Raw genomic sequence first — 22,808 nt, forward strand, 5'->3', positions numbered from 1 at the left:
GAAGCGATTTCAGTCTTGTTCGGACTATGCGATTGTACAAGGGCGATACGTACTGCAAGAGAAACAGAGCGAATAAAGAGTAAAGAGGACCAAAGGAGATATGTACGAGAAGAGGGAGATTACTGTAAATGGAGACAGAGATTACGACAGCAACCTTCGTGAGGGGTGCGCCGATATAGATGGACAGCATATGCGGCGGAGATGAGTGAGTCGTAAGGGCGAGGTACAAGGGCATGAGCAGTGGACAGCAGCGATATGAGTATAGAGGATAAAGAGCGCTGCCTCGCAGAGGCGCACGGACGAGCAAATCGGATGAGCAATAACGACCAAGCACCAGAAGCACCGAGGGAAGGGTCCACACAAAAAGCGGTTATGTCGTGAGGTCGTCGTGAGTGGGTTTGGATTATTAGTGACGAGGTTGGGTTCGGTTTTGGAGAGCGACGATAAACGACACGGGAGGGATAGCGATAAATACCGGCGATGCGAGCGAGGAAAAAAAACAATCTAGAGCGGCGACTGGCGAAAGCGAAAACGGCACATTGTCCATACGAATAGCGTTCCTGGGGTTGGCGTTACAATGCGTCGTGAACGGTTTCCTGAGCGATCATGGGTCAGGACGATTAATCCGCCAATGACAGGGATAGTGCTCACCTTTGATAACACATACGAGCGCGTCATATTCATGCATAGCATAGCATACTTAGTTGGCGGGCACGCCACAGGACGGCGTCGCCTCCTGCTCTACAGCAGGACGAGGTCGCCGCCAAGCGCCTCCAACACGCCGAACGCCCGCAAACTGGGCGCCGGACGGCGGAGTATAAGTAGGGGCTGGCGACGCCTCAGAAGCCTGAGGTACAACCGGCGTAGATTGCGAATGCGCCGGAGCAGGGCGAGACGAGGGGCCTGCGCCGCCGTCGTAGTTGATGAACTCGTCGCCATAGCGGTAGTCCATGTACATGGGGTCGGATCCTGCGCTGCCCGATGGCTGCTCTTCGTAGGGCATTGCGGACATGGGGCGGGACGGCCCTGCGACGGCGTTGGCCCCGGGCGTCGCGTACATCTCGGTAGCGGGTGTCGCAGCGTAGCTCGTAGACGGCGAGGTCGCATCCGGCAAGTTCTCCGGGAGTCCAAAGCTGAAGTCAAGCATCGAGCCGTTCAGGATGGGGATCGTGGAGTTCGCTAGGTCGAACGAGTCGGGATTGAGGTCCCAGTTCTCCGGCTGGACCATGAACATCTCGGGATGGTCGGTGCCCTCGAGTCGGAGTCCGCCGAGCATGCCACTTTGCCCAACATCACCCATAGTGAACGTTTGAGAGAATGCTTGAGACCCGTCATCGCTGACCGGCCAGCCCTCGCCAGACGCGGGCATGTCGAAGGTCAAGAAGTCCTGAACCTGGAATGGAGGATCAACACTGAGTGATAATAGACGGAGCGCTCAATTACCTGGGTAGTCTCAGACGACTGACTAGGCCAGATGTCCGTCTGCGAGTCAGATGGCTCGCTCGGAGGAGGCTCCGTGGCCGGACTATCCTGCCATTGCGGCGTGGGCGGTGGCTGCTGCCAGCCGTTGGACATGTCCCGGGGCTGTTGTTGGTGCCAATCCGACTGCGAAGGCGGCATATGAGACGCTGGTGGTAATTGCTGCTGTGGTTGCCAGTCCGTGGGAGCAGGCGTAACAGCAGGAGTTGACGCCTGCTGTTCACGTTGTTGCTGTTCCTGGATCGCCTGCTGCAGCCGATGCAATTGTTGGATCGGATCCTCCGGCTGCTGGTGCTCGAATGTGGACTGTGGGCGCGACTCCTGCTGCACCTGCTCGAACGTGGACCCCGTCGTCATCGGTGTGGGCGGAGGCGCCGAGGAAGCCCCGCTGGGCACACGCTGCGTCTGGATAGGCTGGGGGTGGATAGGCTGTGGCGGGATATAGACGGGCTTGAAAGCCGGTATTGGGACGGTTGGTGGCAGCGGTTGGCCATGTGGTGGTTGGTATGTGATGGGGCTGATGGAGGTCGACGACGACGCGTCGGACTCGACCTGCGGCGTGTGATAGGGAGTGGGGAGGGGCGTGAGGGCAGGACCCGAGCTAGCAGGGGACGCGGATGCGTCGGGCCAGTCGTGATCGGGCTCCGGCGACGATGCCGCAGAGACCGGCGGCGACGGTCCCAGATTGCCATAGCCCGCGAACTCTGCATCCGTGGAGCCTGGCATGTACCCTGGGACGTAGTACGGCACGGCTACGGGCAAAGATGCTACGGGGGCATTGGAAGGGACACAGCGCGGCGCGGCCAATGTTCGTCGGCCTTTGCCCTTGGCGGCGCGTGCAGCGGCATCGCGCTCCCGACGCGCCTGCTCCTTCTCTTGCTTCTTCAGCTCCCGCTCCCTCTCCTTATCCTCCTTCTTCTGCGGCTGGTACTTGTAGTTGGGATGGAGCTTCTTGTGTCTGTCGGCTTCGCGTTCTGCCATGCGCTCCCAATATCGGCGGTCTTCAACACTCAGCTCCTTCCACATTCGTGATATCTCTGCGGATATGACGGACTGCGCGGGCTGCTGGTGGATGTTGTTGTTGTCCTGGTTCTTCTTGCGCTCCTTGGACTGGTGGGAGCGGAAGAGGATCCATGCATTCGGTGGACGCGGGATCTTGACGTCGTTGGCGGATTGGCGAGGGGGTTTGCGTGTCTTGTCGACGGGCATCGTGACGGATGGCGCAGGCGCGCGTGTTCGGCGACGGGGACGGCGGCGGGGGGAGCGCGGCGTCGAGCGTCGCTTGGGAACTCGGCGAACACGATGGTGGTAAGAGCAGACGATGATCGAGTGCCAATTCCCCACGAACCTCGAGGCGGGGCCTTGTCACGTCACGCCCGGCACCGCCCACACCCATGCTTCTTATACCTCTGTGGCAATGCGACGCAAAGACCTGCCTACTACTTCTCTGGGAGGTCCCACAATAGCCGTATGGCGGCGGTGTGCCACAGAACATGCAAGATTTATGGACCAGGCATAGGACAATACAGCTGGCCACAGCACTGATGCCGCCCATGTTGGCTTCTCGACAAGGCCCGGCGGTCCCCCGTTTCTCAGATGAGCATTCCAACCTCCGATATGCGCTCAGATACACCAGAACTTCGTCCAGAAAATTATCCGGAGCCCCTTTGGGCATGGGACTGTGACCGCAACGAGGTCGGTGCCGCTCGCTGCCGACCCATTGTTCTCCGCGATCGGCGCGCGTCAACTTGCACAAACAGAAACGCGATCACGCCGCGGTCACGGCTCCGGCGCGTCATGTGCGGAAGCAGAATAAAGCACCAACACGTGGAGGCCATGGACCCACTGTCGGCAGTGCGCGCCCACTTGCGCCCCACACACCTCCACGAAAGAGTAAGGACGACTACTTCTATCTCTGGATCCAGATACTTCGTGTGGTCAAGCGCTTCCCGGATATTATGAACTCTATCGATGCCTATTACTGGTTCCAAGCGTGAGTGATTATACTCGTACAAATGTAGAAAAAAGTTCCTTCCGTCTACGCCCTGGCCCTCTATGATAGAGTACGAATCATATCCCAACGCTCTATTCAAGCCTCGCACGTCCGCTTCTCTCCGTCACCGGGTACCTTCTCCATCGTGCTGAGCCGCAGATCCAGGTTCGAGACCCCCGCGGACTCATGGCCCACTGCGCACACCGTCGCGTTCGACCGCTGCGCCTCCGCGTCGATCGAGTTACGAGGGGGCGTCACAGGCAAGCCCTGCTCGTCTAGCTCGTCCGCGCGCGGCGTCTTCGCTGATCTGCGCCCCCGGCGGCGGATGTTGACATTCTCGAGGCACGGCGCCTCGAAGATCTCCCTCGTGTACGCCAGCCTGAGGGTCGTCCATGCAACGTAACACCACATGCAGAGCGTCAGCGCCGCATACATAGCGCCCCAGACACGGAAGAAGCCCGAGTCGAAGGTCTGGCCGAGGCTGATGGTAATGTTTGCGTAGACGCCCTGGAGTCATCAGTGAGCTTTGCGGCTGGGCGTGAATAGAGACGGGGACGCACATTCGGGAAGATAAGCCCCCAGAATGGGACCTTGAAGGGTATGGGCCCCTTTCGAGCGACGTTCTGAATGCTGAGAAAGGCGAAGAGCATCCACATCGTGCACATCGCCCATAGGACGAAGGCGATGAGGGTGCATATCGTCTCGAGAATGCCGCCTGTTGCTGACGAGCGTAAAAGCTGGGAGGTGCCGTCGTACACAGGCAAGAACTGGCGGAAGCACTGCCCGAGCGTAAGTATGGAGAAAGCAGCCTGGCCTGTGTGCAGATCTATCGTCAGCGGATAGTTCATTGCTGAAGCGAGCGGTAACATTACCTGTGGGACCGAGGGGCAAGAAGACCGAGATGACGGTTGCGGTGGGCGGCAGACCGTGCACGATGAGCCTCATGAGATAGATGACGAGCATCATGAGGGCCAGAGTGAGCCCTATGGCCACTATAACCGCCGACAGAGTGACAGTGATAAGCGCATGCGAGGCCGAGTACGCGTAGAGCGACGGCGCGATGACGCCGCCCGTCGACGAGGCGACGATGAGGGTGACCACAGGGAGCAGCCACACGGCCGTCATCTTGTCGAGGGCATGGTTATGCGCCGTGGACCTGGAGCGGGTGGTATCAGTATCAAGCAGCATGCACCGGGCAAGATAGAAGGCGAAGGGGTGACGAAGGATTCGGAGTGGGCAACCATTCGGAGAGGGATTCGGAATGGTAACGCATCGAGAAAACTTACATTACATGAATCATGAGGAAGCAGATAGCTATCGAGACGAGGACGTCGAGCCACCAGCAGGCCCAGAGGAAGTAGAGGAAGGCCTTTCCGCCCATGCCATACTGCTCATAGACGGTGAGCACGGCGATGTTTAGAATCGTCGCGGCGCCTGAAATGGGAGTGACGTCAGTGCCACTGACTCGACCGACGATGGAGGAAAATTGCGCTCACCCATGGGGAACGTCCCGAGGAAGAGAGACTGCACGGGGTGGTGGATCATGAGCGACCACACGCCAGGGAACAGCAGGTATCGTGCAGCCGAAATAGCGGAGAAGACCAGAAACATAAGGACGTTCAGGCCGAAGAAAATCAGCGTGAAGATGTTCATGGTCGTCGACCCGTTCGCGTAGGGGAACGAGTGGAACAAGATGGAGATGGCGCCAGTCCCCATATTTGCGGCAAACCATGCTGGCGTGAAGTTGCTGGTGAAGCACTGTGGTCAGTGATCGAGGAGCGCCAACAGTAGTTCATAACATACCGAACGACATATGACCAGGACCTCTTCTGGCTGGCGCACTGGGTACTCATGGTGAGGGGGAGATGGGGGGCGGAGGCAAGAGTGCTGAGGGGAGTGGGGCGGAGGCGATTCTCTTATACGTTCTAAGCATTTCGGAATTCGTGACAGGCAGTGGCATTTCGGATATGGATTCGGAGCTCGAGCTCAGTGCGGTGGTGGCTGATATGAACCCACGTCTCAGGAGAGTATCGGAATACTTCCAAACAATCAGAGCGGGGAACAGGCTTTCTACTATCGCGCGGTCGCAGACATCGACCACGGTGCCCCCAAGTACGCCCCGCGTGCAGAAAAATAGGGGGAAGATATGAGGTGATCATGGGCGCTTGTGGTGTCGGGACAGCGGGCCGAAATAGAATGCGGTCACGTTACTTGTTTCCGCCGACGGGCGCTTGAGGTTCGAATACATCGGATCTCACCGTCACTGCTGCTTCGTCGAGAGTCTCCTCCGATGGCGCCCTCAGAGATCTCGCTCAGAAGTTTGCGCACTAGCTGCAAGTCTCTCGCCGCCTGTTCCAGCGAGCGCAGCGGTGGCGTCTCTGCCACCTATTCCTCTCGACCAACCAGTACGAGCCCGCCCTTGTCCGTTCTCCCGCCGCCCGACTCCCGCGCGTACTACGATCGCAGCTTGTGCGAGCAGCGCGAGCTGTCGAGGAAGATTTACGCTGTGCGGGACGCGTACAACAGCGTGTTGACGCGGACACGAGACGACGAGGCACCAGCTCCGCGCGTCATGACACTGGCGGATATGTGCGCCGCGGTGGCAGGACGGGGACTGGAGTATCAGCCAGAGGACGGAGATGATGCTCTTGACTGGAACGAAGAGCGGGACGAGATCTACGAGGCTATTCCGCCACCCTACCGCCGGTGCGTTCCCTTTCTTGTCCAACCTTGGTCCCCACTGACGTACGCTTCGCAGAGCGGCTATCCGCTCGCAAGCGCTGGATATCATCCGTACGCAATGCCCATATCACCCCACTCTGCTCTTTATACTACTTGAAACGACCCTGGCCCACGGACTAGTCTGCGAGGCCCCAGACGTCCTTCGATTGCTGCTCCATCAAACTGTCAGGCCGAGGCGGGCAGGCCCTGCGTCACTCCTTCATCCAGCGCATACTTTGTTTCTGGTGGATCTGCTACGGCGGTGGACAGCTCCCTCCGTCGGCCGATCGCACGACATGTTCGTTCACGCACTCTTGGACGTGATGGACGAGGACACAGCGTCTGACGTGTGGACCTCAAGAGCAATGGACAAGCTGGCGCGCGAGATCTGGCGACCCTCCCTCTCCGCTTTCCTGGACCTCTCCGCCGGTCTGATACACCACATCTGCAATCCCAAACACTTTGCCCGCGACGATGCTATTACACAAGCCCTGGAGACTCAACTGCACGGCTGGCTGCTGCTCGCGAAGCGCTACTGCTTCCGCAGATCCACGACATCCACCACCATCCTCGGCGACGACAGCGACTACTGCACCGTCCGCGAGTTTCTGCGCCTCGTCCGCCCGATGTTGCTGCACTGTCGGGCCGGCTCGACCGTCCCGCAGGACGTGCTCTGCCTCGCGATGGAGTGGCTCGTCGCGCAGCACGCGCGCGCCTCCAAGTCCGACCTCGACGCCGTTTGCTCCCTCATCCGGCGCATCACACCCGCCCAGGACGCCTTCCAGCCCGTCATCGCCATGCCCTTCACCGACCGCGCCTTCGCGGACCTCCTCGGGCCCGTCGACTGGCTGCAGCGCGTCTCCGACGTGTTCAGCGCACGCGCAGAGGTCCTCTGGCGCCATGGCCTCGTGCACGCGGAAGCGATGCTCTGGGGCGGCGTCCTGCGCGAGGTCGAGCGGCCGTCGTCGGAGGGCGCGGCGGTGAAGCGGAGCAGCGGGGAGGAAGTGCATCGGTGGCGTGAGCAGCTTGTTGCGCTTGCGGACGAGGCGGAGACGCGGTGTCGGGGCGGGATGTCCAGGGACGAATGGGCGAGGGAGAATATGGTGGACTGCTGGGACGACTCGCGCCCGGCGCGGAAGAGGGTGAAGCGGGTGCATGTGAGCCAGCCAGCGGCGAAGGTGTCGCACGAAAAGCGGCCGAGCGTACATTATGGCGCCGACTCGCCTGCCCGGAGTCGAAGCCGGGGCAGGGAGAACAAGAAGGTGGTCCGCTTCCGGGCCTCGTCGGATACGGAGGGCGAGGACGAAGACGACGAGGAGCCCCTGCCGACCCGCGACGAGCGGCTGGTCTGCACGCCACGGAGACGGTTCTCGTCGATATTGTCCTCAGCCTTGGTCAATATGACGACGGTACACACGCCTCAACCTCGAAAACCTGCTAGGGCGTCGCTGCCGGCGCGAATACAGGGTTTGCAACCGATGGATCTCGTCTACGGAAAGAGTGCGAGCGATCGTCGACACGAAAACCACCGTTGGAGTCCTAGCATCATGTCGTCGGACGACCTTGATGTGTTTGGCGCGGACGTGCAGGAGGCGTTCGACGAGGAGGACCCGCTGGAAGATGCGAGACCGGCACATCCATCTTCTGACGACCCACTGGATATGTTTATGTACGCGACCTCACCCGTTCGGGGCCCTTGATCCCTTGCTTCGTCCTTTGACTTTGCCTCATTCGCTGTCATCCTCCACTATCACAAACACCTTCATCGCAGTCCACTGATAGCCAACTATGCTTTCTCATGTAAGTACTGTTATTTGTTTTGTCCCCCCATCTGATGCACACCTGCATCTGCGTTCTCCGTCCATCGCCGCCGCATCCCTATCACCTACGTACCTATTATCTGCATGCTTCGTTATATACCTTCTTCATCCTGCATATCCAGGACTTCGCACCCTCACGTACGCGTCTCGCTCATCCACACCATATCTTGTATCATAATGTGCATGTTTTTCTTGGGTTCTTGAATGTTGCTCGAACGCGGCGTGGCATGTTTGCTTGGCGAGACGTTCGAAGAAAAGAGGGCCGTGCGTAAGAAGGCCGCGATACGTAGAAAGGAAGCCGAAAGCGCGAGCGAAAATGTAGCCAAGCATATGCAGGAATAAAGGCGAAGCGATCGTGATCTTTGAGACGTGGATTGACTCACACGAACCTTCCAAGATCGCACTCTGGATTATTTGGCGGTGCGCGTTGCAACGGGCAGGACAGGTTAGCCGACGTTGCCTCGGCCTCCGATGCAGGGACGCGTATTTTCGAGGGGCAATAGAAGGCCGAGTTTGAATATTCTCCCCGAACTTGAGGCGGCGCTAGAGACCGACATCTTCTTCGCGCGGCGCTTGTCTGCCTTTGGCTGAAGTTGAGCATCGCGCTCACGTGAGCGTGACGGTTCGGGATTTCGATGCCTGTTGGGCTCCTGACTGGAGCAGTGTCGATCCCATTCTTCCTTGTTCAGAATCCGGCTATCGCTGGAGGCGTTCTTCTAGCTACCTCGTGGATCGGCAAGTGTCTGATCCATCTATATGCGCTCCATACCGATTCCGTTCTGATAAGCCACCGCAAGGGTAAGCGCGCGCCACCGCAGGCCCACTCTGCTCTGAACCTCCACTGCCGCAAGGAATCAGCTGAGCTTAGCGATGTCCGGAAAGGCCAAAGACAGGCAGCCACTTGCGCTGAGCGACACGCTGCGTGACCTCGCGCTCCTGCGCGCGTCGTCGAAGGATCTGCTGGCCTCTGGTCTAGTGGAGACAGGGGATGGCAAACACGAGGACGAGGAGGTCATGCAGTCCCTCGCGCAATCATACGAATTCGTGGCGGAGGCGAGGAAAGCGCTTAAACTTCACAACCGGGACGAGACGGCCGCGATAGGGCGGAAGGTGGAGGATGTGCGAAGCAGGCTGGAGGACGCGGAGAAGGGGCTGGCGCAGTGAAGGAAATCAGAGAAAGCTTGGCGGGGGAACGTCGGTGTACATATGACTGTGCAGGCTCCTTCTGCGCCCGCCGCGGCAGGTGTAGGCTAGGTACTACTTCATTTTATTACTTGCGCTGTGTGCAGGCGAGGAGCGTGCCTCGAGGAGAATTACATGTCGAAAACAAAAAGCCCGGAGCAAAAGGGCAACATATGTCGACATCAGTGATCGGAGACGTCACGGCCTGGGCGGTGTCCTGAGGCGCGGAAATTCGAATTTTGAGCTCGCACACTCTTCCTCTTGACCATCAACGAGCAGCGAACCCAGGCGCCGCCGCGGACTCGGACGCCATGGCCTCGCACGCGCTCCAGCTCGCGCTCTTCGTGCTCAGGATCGTATCGCCCGCAACCGTCCTCATCGCGGCCGCGTCGCTCTTGTTCGCGAAGCCCTCCGCGCCAGCCACTGACTCCGGTATCGTGCCCGTCGTTGTCGCCTCCACTATCCCGCGTCGCGGCCTTATCCTCACCCTTCTTTCCCTTGCTGCACTGACCTACCTTGCGGATGGTCTGGTCTTCGTCGTCTATGCCGTGCTCCAGAAGCAATGGCCTTACATGACCGGGATTGAGATTGGCGCAGTCGTGGGTCTCGTGGCCTACGCTGGTACCGCGGCGGTGGGCGCGTGGAAAGACGTGCAGGGTGTCGAGGTCTGGTCTCTGAAGCGTCTGCGGCTGGCCGTCGCGCTTGCTTTTGCCATCGACGTTGCCCAGGTGATAATCCTGGGCTTCTACACTCAGAGCTACCAGGACGGTGAGCATCGATTATCTCTTAGCCTTTGATCGTTGCTCACATAGTTACGCTCCAGCCCCTGCCACTCATGTCTCCATCCGTGGGCTCCTGCACCTCGTCTTCCCTGTCTTCCGCATCCTCGTCCTTTTGCCTCTGCTCTGGGCCTTCCTTGTGCCGCGCGTCGTCTACACCCCGGTACCGTCGGAGGCGGATGTTGAGGAGCAGCCCACGGATTCCTCGTTCCTTCTGCCTCCTGGGTCCGATGCGCACGCCTCTAGTGGCATGTCGCCGGTCGCCCATTTGGGTGTCCCGTCGAGCAAGTACGGGACTTTCCGGTCCTCTATCTCGTCGGGCACACAGACGGCGCCACCGACACGCTCGGCATCTCCAGCACCGTCTCAGGCTGCGTCCCAGACGGCTTCCAAGACGGTAAGCACCATCGCTGATCCGGCACACGACTTCTTTTGACGCGCCTCATTTCCATCAGGAAGCAAAACCCGATGTCACGCCCGAGCCGACATGGGGTGAGCTTTGGCAGCGGATGAAGCGCATCTCTCCCTACCTCTGGCCATCCAAGAGCTCTTCGCTGCAGCTGGTTGCTGTATGTGCCCGTTCAGTCGAAATGTAGATCGTGCGCAGCTGACATGACTTCTTCCAGCTCCTTTGCATCATCGTTCTTCTCATCGGTCGTGTCGTCAACTTCGGCATTCCCTTCGCGCTCGGAGAGCTCGTCAACATCTTCGAGGGTACCTCTACCCGCTCGCCATGGCCCATCCTTTTCGGATATGTCGGTCTCAGGTTCCTGGCTGGCAGCGGTGGCCTGGCTGCTCTTCGTGATGTACGTTCGCACTACCTGTGTAGCTTTCCGTATCTGATCACGCTTGTAGACGCTTTGGGCTCCCGTCATGCAGTACTCCGACAGGGAGATGTCCCAGTTGGCTTTCGACCACCTTCTAAACCTTTCCTTCGCTTTCCACACACGCCGCAAGACCGGCGAGATTCTGCGTGTACTAGACCGCGGTGCTGCCATCAACCGCACCCTTGAGGTATGCGCATACAACTTTTTACTTGAGCTGCCGCTAACATGGCCTTCCAGTTGATCCTGTTCAATTTTGTACCCATCTTTTTGGACATTGTTATCGCCCTCGTCGTCTTCGCCACCAAGTTTGAGTGGACGCTGACTGTAGTTATATTCGTCGTTATGTTTGCATACGGTGAGTTGTCCTGATCTTGAGCTTTGAGCGCCGCTAAAGATTCAATCGCAGGGTATGCGAGCATCGTCATGACCCAGTGGCGCACTAAGCTTAGGCGCCGCATGAACGAACGTGATATCGTATGTTTCAATCGCTATGGTATAGTAGAGCATCATGCTAAAGGTGTATTCAGAAAACCCGTGGCATTCACACCGATTGTCTGCTCAACTACGAGACGGTGAAGTACTTCGGCGGCGAGGAGCACGAAGGCGAGCGCTATCGCAAGTCCATCAACAAGTACCAGGCTCTCGAGTACCAGGTCATCAGTACGTGTACCTATTCCCCGTGCCGTATCGCTTGCTGACCGCCACCAGTCTCCCTGAATCTGCTCAACCTGGTGCAGAACTTGATCATCTCGCTTGGCCTGCTCATTGGGTCTCTTATCGTTGCGTTGCGCGTCACCCGCGGCCAGTCCAGCACGGGTGACTTCATCATCTTCATCACCTACCTCACCCAGCTCTATGGCCCGCTCAACATGCTCGGCACGACCTACCGCGCAATGAACCAGTCGCTCGTGGACACCGAGAAGTTGCTCAACCTGCTCAACGAGCCGACTGACGTCAACGACAAGCCGGACGCCAAGGATCTCGTCGTGGAGAATGGGGAGATCGAATTCAGTACGTATCGCGGCTTAGACTTTGCGTGGACGGCGACTAACCGTCGCTTGCAGAGGACGTCAACTTCTCGTACGATGGCCGCACGACTGCCCTGCGCGGTGTGTCATTCAAGGTGCCGAAGGGCTCGTCAGTTGCGCTCGTCGGCGACTCCGGTTCGGGCAAATCGACCATCCTCCGCCTGCTCTACCGCTTTTATGACCTGGCTCCTGGTGATGGGAGCATTACCATCGACGGCCAGGACATCCGGGACGTAACTCAGAAGAGCCTGCGCAGCGCTATCGGCGTGGTGCCTCAGGATACAGTCCTCTTCAACTCGAGCATCGCGTACAACATCAGGTACGTGGACTGCGGCGCGACGATAAGATAGAGCAGTGGACTCACGAGGACTGTTTAGCTACGGCAAGTTCGGGGCTTCGATGGAGGAAGTTGAGGCAGCTGCCGCGTCGGCTCAGATGCATGACCGCATCCTGTCCTTCCCTGATGGTTATGACACCAAGGTTGGCGAGCGTGGTGTGCGTCTATCTGGCGGCGAGAAGCAGAGAATTGCTATTGCCCGCACGCTCCTCAAGAACCCTCCCATCCTGCTGCTTGATGAGGCTACGAGGTATGTAGATGCGGACGGCCGTGGGAGGTTGCACTGCTCACGGGATGCCGTTACCAGTGCCCTTGATACTTCGACCGAGAAGGATATCCAGAATGCGCTTCAGAACCTGATGGTTGGCCGTTCCTCGCTGTCGATTGCCCACCGTCTCTCGGTAAGTTCATTTCGCACGATCATGATTGAGGAGGATTCTTACCCCGGCTTTCATAGACCATCGCGAATGCGGATGTGTGCGTATAGCGGCCGTCGTTCTGGGGTGCTCAGCTGACGCTTTACTAGGATCCTGGTTCTCAAGAACGGGCAAATCGTCGAGCAGGGCAATTTCAAGGAGCTCATAGCGCAGGATGGCGTCTTTGCCTCTATGTGGGCGGACCAGGTTGCTGCTTCGGAGACGGACCATGAGGTCACGATTGACATCAAGGACCTGAAGTCGAAGGAGGAGCCTGGCTACGACGTGGAGCAGGAGGAGCAGCCCCAGCCAACGACGACTCACGAGGAGCCCGCTGCGAGCACCGACGCTACTGCGCCCGAGCCAGCGGGTGAACCGAGCGCGCCCTCGCATCATACGGCACCGAGCGAACCGCAGGACGAACTCGTCGCACATGACCAGCCTTCTGAGGGTGCGTCTACTGCTGCCCCTGAGGTTCCGCCCAAGGATGCGGAGGTCAGCGCCCCGGTTGCGTTCCCTTCGGCCGACGCAGAGAGCGTAGCGCATGCGCCCGAGGCTTCTGCCGGGGAGGCACCTGCGCCGGTCGCGTTCCCTGGCTCGGACGACACCGCCTCGCAGGCCCAGAGCGAGGCGGCGCCGGCGGCAGCCGCCACGTCGACGCCTGGGGTGACGTTCGACCCGACCGTCGATAACACGCCCTCGCGCACGGACACGCCCGACCCGGATGCTGAGCCCAAGCGCAAGCGGATCTCGTCGCAGAACTTCCAGCGGATGGCCCGTCGTATCTCGATTACGACGCGCCGCGGCACGACCAGCATCATCCCGACGCTCAAGCGCAACGAGAGCACGAACTCGCCGCGCGGCTCGACGGACGAGGGTCCGTCTGTGCGCTCGGACACGGAGAGCCCGGCGGGCAGCCTCAACCAGAAGGAGAGGAAAAAGATCATCAAGAAGGAGAAGAAGGACAAGAAAGAGAAGAAGGAGGCCAAGCGCCAGAGCACGCTGTAGGGCCCTCCCTGTCCTTCGACGACGAGGCGCACCGTCGCGCTCGCCGTCCTGTTTACGACCTCATGTTTTGTTTCACGCCCCGTTATGCCTCCCATCTACCCTAGCAATGAGTCCTTTCCACTGTACATACATTGGCACACATCTACACTTGCTCTGCAGGTTCTAGTAGTAGCATAGTCCTTTCCGTGTACGCTGAACACCGTCGGTTCGAGTACCTCCCCCGTCCCCCCATCCACATACTGTTGCACCTACACTGTTTGTTGTTTTTCTTTCCTGCACTGGTTTACCGGATCTTCTCGATTGCAATGGAGTTTGACAGCCTGATTTGAGGGTGAACCGAACCGTGCGCGCCGCAGCCGGGGTGTCCCTGGCGGCGGGACGGACGGAGCGTTGGCAATTGCGCCACATCAGGCAGTCTTAGTCACCCGTTGGGGCAGCTGAGTTTGAAATTTTAGATCGGGGGGATATAAGGACGGACGAGGGCAGCGTTTTTCCCCCAACTCCTTGTTCCCAACCAGTGTCCTCTCTCGGCCGCGTTTCGTTTCCGGGTTTCCGTCTCTCTGGTTTTCCATTGTTTTACTGGGATCAGTTCCGCTATATATTATTGAATCGCCATCATGTCTACAAAAGTTTACGTCGGGTTCGTGATCCTCTCGTGCTCAGCGCTCACCGGCGCGCCCGTCCCCCGCGAGGGGGAGCTCGCTCGACTGATTGTTTGCCTGTAGTAACCTGAGCTGGAACACGACCGATGATACCCTGCGCCAAGTTCGTCCTACGCAGCGCCTCGCATGTCCTTACCAATCGTTGTTCGTTTGACAATATAGGCTTTCTCCAACTTTGGCCAGGTCCTCGATGTACGCGTCGTTTCGTCTCGCCGTTCCCCGATCTCGTATCCCTCTCTCCTGAACGATGTTGTGCTGCATGGGCGTCAGATGCATCCCTCCCTCCCCCCATGTTCCCCGCATACACGAGGCTGATCTGCCTCGCTGTACACCCCCTTCATTTTGGTTGCCGATCTGATCATGCTTGTGCCTCCCTCAGTCCATTGTGATGCGCGATCGCGAGACTGGTCGCTCCCGCGGCTTCGGCTTCGTCACCTTCTCCTCGTCCGGTGAGGCCGAGTCGGCCATAAGCAGCCTCAACGAGCAGGAGCTCGACGGCCGTCGCATCAAGGTCAACCTCGCCAACGCTCGCGGCGGCGGAGGCGGCGGTGGTGGTACGTCTTCCGATCGCATGTGATCGGCCTCGATCTGACTCTGTGCAGGCTACGGCGGTGGAGGCTACGGTGGGCAAAGTACTGCATTTCGCGACGTTCACCTTGTTTATGCTCATGTCCTATAGGCGGCGGTGGCTACGGCGGTGGCAGCGGCGGCTACGGTGGTGGAGGCTACCAGGGTGGAGGTGGCTACGGTGGTAGCGGCGGCTACGGCGGCGGCAGCGGCAGCTACGGTGGTGGCGGCAGCGGCGGCTACGGTGCCAGCCAGGGCGGTTACGGTGGCGGTGGCTATCAGCAAGGTGAGCATGGATAGCTATTACCGCACTAGCCCTTGCTGACTAGTCCAGAAGGTGGCTACGGCGGCCAGTCCGGCGGCTACGGTGGCTCCGGCGGCTACTAGGCGCTGGACTCCCCCTCCTCTCTCCCCTTTCTGACGGACCTTGCCCCTCGCTGGCGTCAATACTCATGCTTATCGTCTTCGACTTGACTGCCTTCCCATTCCTGTGTCATAGTCCGGTCCCATCTTGCTGCTCTGAATCGATACGTAACGCAACATGTACATGACGCACTCATCCGCGGATTCCTACCCAGCGCCCTTCCTTTCCTGCCTCGAGCACTCGTCGTTTACGTCCACGATCCGGCTTGTACTAGTACCTGGCATTGTTCCTCGTCGTCCCCGTCGTGGGTGGGTGTTGTCACTACGTTCAGAATCGGTCTCATCTGTATTGCGTATGATTTGTACTATCTTCGTCTTGCGAATTGGGAGTCCTTGCGTGTACCTACAATGAATTCTTCTATCGAACCGTCATGGAGTGAACTCAGATAAATAAGACATCGCAGCGGTGGTATGGTGTACGCCGAAGTCTGAGTCTTGTTCATAGGTAGTCTAGTACGACCAGCGAGCCGTCGTCCTTGACCGTGCACATCCTGCCCGAAGCGGGGTCGAAGGAACATCGGTCTGTAGCTCGCGAAGACAGATACTCCAGTGTCACCGTGCCCAAGAGCTCGCTGTTGAGTTCCGGGCGGGACCAGATGAACTGCACCTGTCGTCCGCCCTCGCGGAGGGCCTCAGTACTGACATGCCCTCCAGCACAGTGCACCATGGCGTTCAGTCCCGGACGATATGCTCGCCAGACGTCCTTGCCGATCGAGCGATCTGCTGTCAAGGTTGACGCTCGCCCTTCTCGTAGCGTATGTGTGCGGAGATTGTCGTCGACGGCGAAGGTCCGGTGGATGTGGAACGTGAAGCTTCCGTCAGCCGCGATGTGCTCGGAATGATGGATATGCACGCCGGGTGGGACAGTGAGCTCGTAGCTTGGCTCGAGGTCGCAGAAGGTATGGGGCCCGTGACCGGCAGGCGGCGCGTATATAGCAAGTCTTGTAGCAGTGGCATGATTTCTCCAGGACATAATGGCAACGCGGTCACCGAAGATATTTAGTCGCTAAAGTCGTGAGCGTGAGTATACATGGGTGAGCAGAAGCGAAAGGTTCAAAATGCACCATTTCGCCATGCTGTATCGGTCTGTGGCCCCATATCATGCGCGTATCTTGCAGAAAATCCCAGAGCAGTGCATAGCCATAGTCACAGACAGCAAGGCGCGTATCGCAGAGGCACCACCTCGAGTTATGTGGGTTCAGTATGCCCCCGAGGTCATGCGTTCGCGCGATAATCACGAAGGTGGCATTAGGCGCCTCAGGTTCGATGTCGTAGATGTTGACTTCGAAGGCAGTATCCGGGGTCCTGTCGCCAAGTCAATGCGAGGAAGAACGAATGTAGTAGGTACTCACGGATTTAACGTGGAGATGGCTAGACGTAGTACCCGTCCATCGCCTACAATGCAGTAGTCCATGAGGTTCGGGAGAGCGATGACATCGCCTCCACCATCGCGCCTGCGCTTGGGAATCGCGTCGACAAGTTCCGGTCCTGCGCGCCCGAGTCGTAATAACTGAATGCCGACCGCGGGACTGTCCATGAGAAGGTAGGAACCGCCAGCGATGAGTATGAGACGTCGGCATCCGTAGGGTACGACGCCTCCCCAGGTCATCTGCTGTTTTGGCTGCAATGCCTGGATTTCCGTGCTGTCCGTTATGGCGACGGCGCGCATGGCGAGCATACATTTCGTAGGCGCTATACTCATACTCTCCAGCTCGTCGGCAGAAAGTTTGCCGAGGACGTTAGGAGAGATGAGCATGGGGTTCTGGTCCTGGTTCCTCAACGCGATGGCAAGCCAGACCGAGCATTGCCGAGACGCTGTATATAGCGCCGCGCATGTCTGGAGAGACGCAGTCGGTCACAGTCAATGAACGCGTCTGGAGACACGTACCTGCCTCAGTTGAATGAGATCTATGGGGCGAAGGAAAGCGAGAACCAAAAAGATTACATCAAAGGGTATGATGGAATGTGACAGTCCATTGCGCGCGTCGAAACGCGGTTTGGACGGCGAGTCGATATGCATGAGAGGAGAAAGAGAGAGCGCTTCAGAATGCTGGCGGAATCAGCGGCTGAAGATTCACATCATCCAGATCAAAGACTGGGCAGGACAGTGATTTTGGGCTGCAGACGTATCAGGGAGTCCATGCTATACATAATCGACGACGACTAGCGCCCCATTCTTCTTCGAAACGCACAGCCTGCCAGTGGTGGGGTCGAAAGCGCGTACATCTCCGGCACCCGCAGGTGAATATTCGAGCCGCAGCTTCCCTTGAAGCTGGGTGCCATAATTCCGGCGCGGCCAGATGAATTGCACCTCTTGCCCAGAGCATCTGAGGAAGTCCGTAAACACCGGACCGTCGTCGCAGGTCGTCATCGAATTCGGCCCTGGGGGACATGCCTGCAGAGCATGGTAGTCGATCGCGCGATCGGTCGTGAGGATTTGAGCCGGCTCTCCGTCTTTTATGGTGTGCGAGCGTAGGTGGTCGTCTGTGTGCTCCGCACACTGAATATAAAATGTCGGGTTTTCACCATCAGAGATATGCTGTGGGTAGTAGACGCGCGCGCCCCTGTCGTCGTAGGTTGGTCCAAGGTCCACGACGGTAGAAGTTCCGTTAGCGACCTGGGGCAACGTGAAGACAGTAAGGCGGGCTGAATGAGCCCAATCGCCATCACCACTTCCAGACGTGACAGCGATGCAATTCCCGATGATTCGGATTGCCTGTAATGCAGGTCGCTTAACGCGGGGGAACAACAAGAAAACGTTGATACGTACCAGATTCTCACAGAGTGAAGCAGTATGTTGCCAGAAGACGCGCGTGTTCCACTCGAGATCCCATAACATGGCCGGTCCAGCCTCATCACAGACGGCCAATCGTGTATCGCAAAAGGCTACTTCATGACACTGCACTTGATGATAACCGCTTCCCAGGTCGCGTGTCCTGGCGACAAGCGAGAAGGATGCCCCTACTGCTTCCGGCTCGATGTCATACACCGATAGCTGGGGCGCATCTGGATACATACTATCCATTCCGTTAGTGAACGAATCGGATATCAAAACGGGTGAGCTCACAATGCCCTCCTGACAATTGCGAAGCGGAGGACGCGGCCACCACCGGTGACGCGGTAATTGAGGAAATACGATCTCTTGTACATATCGTCATCCCTGGATTGGAGCTTAGCAATCTCTGTAGGCCTCGCGGGATCGAGCCGCAGCAATCGAATCGAGTTGAATCCTTCGATGAACAAGTATGAACCGCCGGGAACGAGGATCAGACGTCGATATAGTGAACCGACGCTCGGATGCAAAGTCTGTCGCTGTGGCTGGAGACCTTGTATATCTCGAGTGTCCTTGGTTGCAGCTGCGCTCATAGCGAGCAGGCACTTCATAGGAGTCGTTGCAATCCGCTCTAATTCCTGCGCAGATAGCTGATCAAGGTCGCTTGACGAAATGCACATGCAATTGTGTGCGATGATTTCGGGCGTAACTTTCGCCCAAATCCAGCGCTCGCGGGACGCCATATTCAGCGTCTGGCATGTCTACTCGATGTCATGAGCATCATAAAGTATTGAACAGATGCGGAAAGGAGCGCACCTGTCGCAGTCTGATGATGTCCACTGGACGGGACACGCACAAAATCGAGGTGATAATGTCGTCCGGCAAAGCAAGAAACTCGGCCATAGTGTAATGCTTCGCACTTGAGCGCGAACGGGGTTGAAAGGCTCGGCGCTGAATGAACGTTAAGGGGAAGGGGCGTCGACATCCGTCACGTGCGTTGCGGGGTTTAACTCAAGTTGACGCCACAAATCTAGCGGCTACTACTCGTCGCGTCGAACTCTGCGCCTGTATGGCAATTACATCGTAGCAACTACAGGCCGTGTATAGTAATCCGTATCAGTAGAACCATCCGCTAATGCCCAGCTCCCTTCTCGAAGACAGTGATGGAGTCGACCTGGTCGAGATGGTAAAGGGGCTCAAGCTTCGCGTCCTTCCGCCACAAGATGTACCGCTTGAACCAGTACGGCAGCGTCTTGTTCACCTGGTAGCTGACGTGCTTGCTCGTGGGTACGGCGAAGACGTAGTCCAGCTCCTCGAGCGTGCGCTGCTTGGTCTCGGGCAGGAACAGGAAGATGAGCACGAGCGCGACGACGTTGAGGCCGGCGTAGAAGCCGAAGGCTGCGAAGAATCAAAGGTCAGACAATGTACTGGTTTGGTTGCGTTCTGAGTACGCACCTCCCGTGGGCGTCAGCGCAGTCTTCATGCGCGGGAAGGTGATGGAGAGTACGGCAGCCCAGCCGAGGCATGTGGCCACGGCCCATGACCTAGCCGGAGTAGGTCAGCTTCCCCGCGAGGTCGAGGAGCACGCAACCACTTACATTCCCAGCTCGCGGTGGGTCAGCGGGAAGACTTCGGCCGAGTACGTGAACGGCACGGGCCCTTCGCCGGGGGAGTAGAAGGCTGCAATCACGTTGAGCTATGGCTCATACCCACGGTAGATGCTATCCACGTACCGGCGAAGAGGTAGATGAAGAAGGCAATCAACGGCACCTTTGCCGCGCTTCCATCCGGGATTTGGAAGCACAAGCCGGCCGCGAGCAGCGTCCAAAACATGTTGGGGAAGGTGAAGAGAAGGAGATTGCGGCGACCGAAGGTGTCGATGGTCTTTGCGACGAATGAGTACGAGGTGGGAGATGAACGAACGAGAAGCCTACCCAGACGGCAGGGAATGCGAAGACGAAGTTGACGAGACCGAAGCCGAAGGACGCCCACAGAGCCTGCGTCGCTGAGTATCCCGCATCCGTGAAGACGGAGGAGGAGTAGAAGGCGATGATGTTGATACCGCACATCTGCCACCGAGTGAGCGAATGGCATACCGACGTTTGCGAGTACCACATACCTGCTGCGCGAGCATAACAATGCCACTCGCCAGCGTCGCCCGGCGGACGCGCGGGATAGTGAACAGCTCAATGAGCCGCTTAAAGTAGCTCGAGCCCTTCAATACCTCGAACTCCTCCACAAGCTGGCGATGGACATAGTACAAATCACGCGCCGCCTGAATCTCCGTGTTCCGGAGGCGCTTGAACGACTTGAAGGCCTCGCGATAGCGGTTGTGCTTCATGTACCAGCGCGGGGACTCGGGGCAGAAGTAGATGCCAATGGTCATGGGGACGGCGGGGATGAAGGCGGAGCCTAGCTGGAGGCGCCAGGCAATCCGGCCGACGTTTTGCATGGCGAGGTTGGCGCAGAAGCCGAGCCAGATGCCGCAGGCGGTCTATGGAGGGTGAGTGCGAGGAAAAGGTGGAAAGAGAGGGAAGATGCTCACCCAGAGCTGCCAGGACATGACGAGGCCGCCGCGAATCATTGCCGGTACGTTCTCCGCTGCGAAGACGGGGGTGGTAGACGCTTTGGCGCCCATGCCGATCCCGAGGAGCAGGCGGCAGATGAAGAGTTGCGGCCAGGTCTGGCATAGGCCGGATCCGATAACGGTGAGCGTGCAGAATATACCGCAGACAAAAATGACGCCGCGACGACCGAGATAGTGGTTAAGAGGGTCCGTAAGCTAAGGAACGAGCGATCAGCTATCTTCCCCTAACGCTCTATCGCACGACTTACCCAGCACCCGAGGGCAGCGCAAGCAATGTAAGGGCTGTCAAGCGTCAATGAAGGTCTACGCAACGCTCTGCGCCGTACTCACCCCGCGTTAATCATGCCCACAATCCACTCGTTCCGCTCCCGGTTGGGATCGTTGGGGTCGTTGATGGGGATGCCAAACTCCTGCGGGAACGAGAGGTTGGCGCCGTTGCTCCCCGTCTGGTCCCACCCCTGCACCGCCGCCGCCAGGCAGCAGATGATGACCGTCAGGTATAGCGCGCCGGGCTGCGACCATCTGTCTGCGCTGCCAGTTAGATGGAGGATCGTGGCAGGCGGCGATAGCGAGGCTCACGTTCGCGCTCGTAGCGGACAGCGGCGAGGTCCTGCTCCGTGAGCTCCGGGATGTTCTCGTAGTCGTTGGGATTCTGCGCAAGTAGGGCGCCACGCTTGAAGAGATCGACGTGCTCGGCGAGGCCTTTCTCGGCGCAGAAGTCCTCGACCTGGCGCATCAGGGTGCCCTTCTTGATACCATACAGAGGATTTTGTATCCTACAATCGACCGTGTAAGTGGTCGATTCAGGTCTACTCAGAAGGGGAACGTACCGTGCGTTGACATTGTTGACGAGCTTCTCTCGCAGGTCAACATCCTCGGTGACCTCGATGGATCCCTTCTCCGCGTCCGTCTTATCTGACGACGACGACATGGCTGACGCTGATCGTGTAATACAGTGGGTCGTAAGGGGTAGTTGGAGGAGGGGGATGGAGGAAAGGTGGATGGCTCTCCCGCTCCTTTAAAGCAACCCGAAATAAATAGACTGGCAGGTGGCACATCAGATCGATGTCGCGCGCGCCTTCAGATTTACTTCCTCGACAGCTGCCCACGGGGCGCCGCGACGGGTGCTGGCATAATGCATCCACCTCGCGCGGGCGCGGGCAAAGTCCGTCGGTCATCTGATGAGCAGGAGGATGGAGGCAAAAAGAATTGAGTGGGGGACGCGTGCGGTCGACTGGGGAAGAGGAGGTCCTGCTGGGGCGTCAGGACGGGGAAAGGTACAGGAGGGGAATTTTGTGGGGACACAGCCACTCACAAGCAGTCGTGGGCGCGCGGGGGTGGCGAGAACATAATGTAGCGCCTCGAATGAAACTCAGATTGGCCCGTAGAGGCGCGCGGAACATGATCATCCGCGTATCAAGGCAGGCGGCGCAAGCGGTACCGGGTCTGACTAGCAACCATAGCAGCCGACGATAGAGGGTCTGAGGGCAATTCGCCAATGCAAAGTGCGACGCTGGTCATTGTTGTCGAGCATCAATCTTGACTGCATGATTTCACATCGTCGCAGGGTTATGTGAGCTTGTGGGGCGCAGCCTACGCGTAGTTGGCGATTCTCTGAGCCGATGGAGACGATACCTAGCGCCCGAGCGCTTGAGCATGAAGCACTCCAGGAGTAGAGACTACGAGAGGCGCGTACCTGGCAATAAAACCCCGCATTCCCCGCAACACAGTTATTCTGCTCCCCCACATTCCGCCCTGGGGAAGCTGCCTGAGTTGTCGCCCTCAAGAAACGCCCATACAAACAAGCGCCCAAAGCCCATTCATCCAGTCACTTCAAGGGTTCTCAACGAGGCCCTACGTTCTCGACGAGGCCGTTTGTCTTCGACATGAACATATGGAAAAGACGGAAAGGAGGTCAACTTGAATATAAGGACAACAACGACTCAGTGACACGCATGGCGGTTCGGGTCAGCTGAGCACTTTCCATGCGGGGAAGGTCGAGATTGGGCGTGGGAAGCGATCAATCGGGAAGTTTTATGCGTTTGATTTGGCTTTATTTGCACACAGGTTCGACTTGGAGGGCAGGGAATCCAGGATATACCGTGTCGCCAGCGTTTGGCCAGCGTATCATGCGCCAGAAGCAGGAGCAATCTCGACTGCCATCGGACGTTGCTATGCAGTAGATTCTAGCATGACTGCTACAGCA

At 58.3% G+C, this 22,808-nt stretch overlaps 9 protein-coding genes across 9 annotated transcripts; 5 read left to right on the plus strand and 4 right to left on the minus strand.

Annotated features, from left to right (window-relative positions):
* Nucleotides 1-700: 700 nt before the first annotated feature.
* On the minus strand, nucleotides 701-2,688 carry SCHCODRAFT_02670689 (uncharacterized protein; the record flags this gene model as incomplete). Its single annotated transcript, XM_003029845.2, has 2 exons — nucleotides 701-1,393; nucleotides 1,444-2,688. 2 exons carry the CDS (start codon nucleotides 2,686-2,688, stop codon nucleotides 701-703), a joined length of 1,938 nt encoding a protein of 645 aa, XP_003029891.1.
* A 728-nt stretch (nucleotides 2,689-3,416) lies between these two features.
* SCHCODRAFT_02635448 (uncharacterized protein) lies at nucleotides 3,417-5,548 on the minus strand. The gene is made up of 6 exons (XM_050345868.1): nucleotides 5,276-5,548; nucleotides 4,969-5,219; nucleotides 4,759-4,906; nucleotides 4,345-4,628; nucleotides 4,033-4,286; nucleotides 3,417-3,979 (listed from the first exon to the last, which is right to left on the minus strand). Exons 1-6 carry the CDS (start codon nucleotides 5,323-5,325, stop codon nucleotides 3,569-3,571), a joined length of 1,398 nt encoding a protein of 465 aa, XP_050198954.1. The 5' UTR covers nucleotides 5,326-5,548; the 3' UTR covers nucleotides 3,417-3,568.
* Nucleotides 5,549-5,723: 175 nt separating this feature from the next.
* Nucleotides 5,724-8,245, plus strand: SCHCODRAFT_02550205 (uncharacterized protein). The gene is made up of 2 exons (XM_050343668.1): nucleotides 5,724-6,178; nucleotides 6,231-8,245. The coding sequence occupies exons 1-2, from the start codon at nucleotides 5,763-5,765 to the stop codon at nucleotides 7,891-7,893; spliced, it is 2,079 nt and encodes a 692-aa protein (XP_050198955.1). The 5' UTR covers nucleotides 5,724-5,762; the 3' UTR covers nucleotides 7,894-8,245.
* Nucleotides 8,246-8,770: 525 nt separating this feature from the next.
* SCHCODRAFT_02635456 (uncharacterized protein) lies at nucleotides 8,771-9,479 on the plus strand. The gene has a single exon (XM_003029449.3). It carries the CDS (start codon nucleotides 8,884-8,886, stop codon nucleotides 9,175-9,177), a length of 294 nt encoding a protein of 97 aa, XP_003029495.1. The 5' UTR covers nucleotides 8,771-8,883; the 3' UTR covers nucleotides 9,178-9,479.
* Nucleotides 9,433-13,914, plus strand: SCHCODRAFT_02635458 (uncharacterized protein). Its single transcript, XM_003029450.2, has 14 exons — nucleotides 9,433-9,963; nucleotides 10,019-10,371; nucleotides 10,430-10,543; nucleotides 10,601-10,780; nucleotides 10,830-10,988; nucleotides 11,039-11,156; nucleotides 11,208-11,275; nucleotides 11,329-11,461; nucleotides 11,510-11,812; nucleotides 11,866-12,148; nucleotides 12,207-12,416; nucleotides 12,474-12,567; nucleotides 12,624-12,643; nucleotides 12,693-13,914. The coding sequence occupies exons 1-14, from the start codon at nucleotides 9,507-9,509 to the stop codon at nucleotides 13,588-13,590; spliced, it is 3,390 nt and encodes a 1,129-aa protein (XP_003029496.2). The 5' UTR covers nucleotides 9,433-9,506; the 3' UTR covers nucleotides 13,591-13,914.
* Nucleotides 13,915-14,122: 208 nt separating this feature from the next.
* On the plus strand, nucleotides 14,123-15,547 carry SCHCODRAFT_02635462 (uncharacterized protein). Its single transcript, XM_050345869.1, is given in 8 exon segments — nucleotides 14,123-14,230; nucleotides 14,316-14,355; nucleotides 14,415-14,444; nucleotides 14,632-14,806; nucleotides 14,855-14,875; nucleotides 14,932-15,105; nucleotides 15,157-15,296; nucleotides 15,307-15,547. 7 exon segments carry the CDS (start codon nucleotides 14,208-14,210, stop codon nucleotides 15,204-15,206), a joined length of 513 nt encoding a protein of 170 aa, XP_050198956.1. The 5' UTR covers nucleotides 14,123-14,207; the 3' UTR covers nucleotides 15,207-15,296; nucleotides 15,307-15,547.
* Nucleotides 15,548-15,681: 134 nt separating this feature from the next.
* Nucleotides 15,682-18,918, minus strand: SCHCODRAFT_02511090 (uncharacterized protein; the record flags this gene model as incomplete). The annotated part of the gene is made up of 8 exons (XM_003029847.2): nucleotides 15,682-16,248; nucleotides 16,307-16,547; nucleotides 16,595-17,079; nucleotides 17,131-17,292; nucleotides 17,467-17,958; nucleotides 18,013-18,259; nucleotides 18,310-18,776; nucleotides 18,832-18,918. The coding sequence occupies 8 exons, from the start codon at nucleotides 18,916-18,918 to the stop codon at nucleotides 15,682-15,684; spliced, it is 2,748 nt and encodes a 915-aa protein (XP_003029893.1).
* A 229-nt stretch (nucleotides 18,919-19,147) lies between these two features.
* On the minus strand, nucleotides 19,148-21,533 carry SCHCODRAFT_02704067 (uncharacterized protein; the record flags this gene model as incomplete). The annotated part of the gene is made up of 11 exons (XM_003029848.2): nucleotides 19,148-19,413; nucleotides 19,471-19,559; nucleotides 19,614-19,695; nucleotides 19,749-19,899; nucleotides 19,950-20,084; nucleotides 20,135-20,509; nucleotides 20,561-20,797; nucleotides 20,851-20,884; nucleotides 20,933-21,128; nucleotides 21,182-21,378; nucleotides 21,433-21,533. 11 exons carry the CDS (start codon nucleotides 21,531-21,533, stop codon nucleotides 19,148-19,150), a joined length of 1,863 nt encoding a protein of 620 aa, XP_003029894.1.
* Nucleotides 21,534-22,168: 635 nt separating this feature from the next.
* Nucleotides 22,169-22,557, plus strand: SCHCODRAFT_02376294 (uncharacterized protein). Its single transcript, XM_050342510.1, has one exon. The coding sequence runs from the start codon at nucleotides 22,259-22,261 to the stop codon at nucleotides 22,490-22,492; it is 234 nt and encodes a 77-aa protein (XP_050198957.1). The 5' UTR covers nucleotides 22,169-22,258; the 3' UTR covers nucleotides 22,493-22,557.
* Nucleotides 22,558-22,808: the final 251 nt, after the last annotated feature.

Source organism: Schizophyllum commune (assembly GCF_000143185.2).
Source record: "Schizophyllum commune H4-8 unplaced genomic scaffold SCHCOscaffold_9, whole genome shotgun sequence".
In the NCBI taxonomy this organism is placed as follows: Eukaryota; Fungi; Basidiomycota; class Agaricomycetes; order Agaricales; family Schizophyllaceae; genus Schizophyllum; species Schizophyllum commune.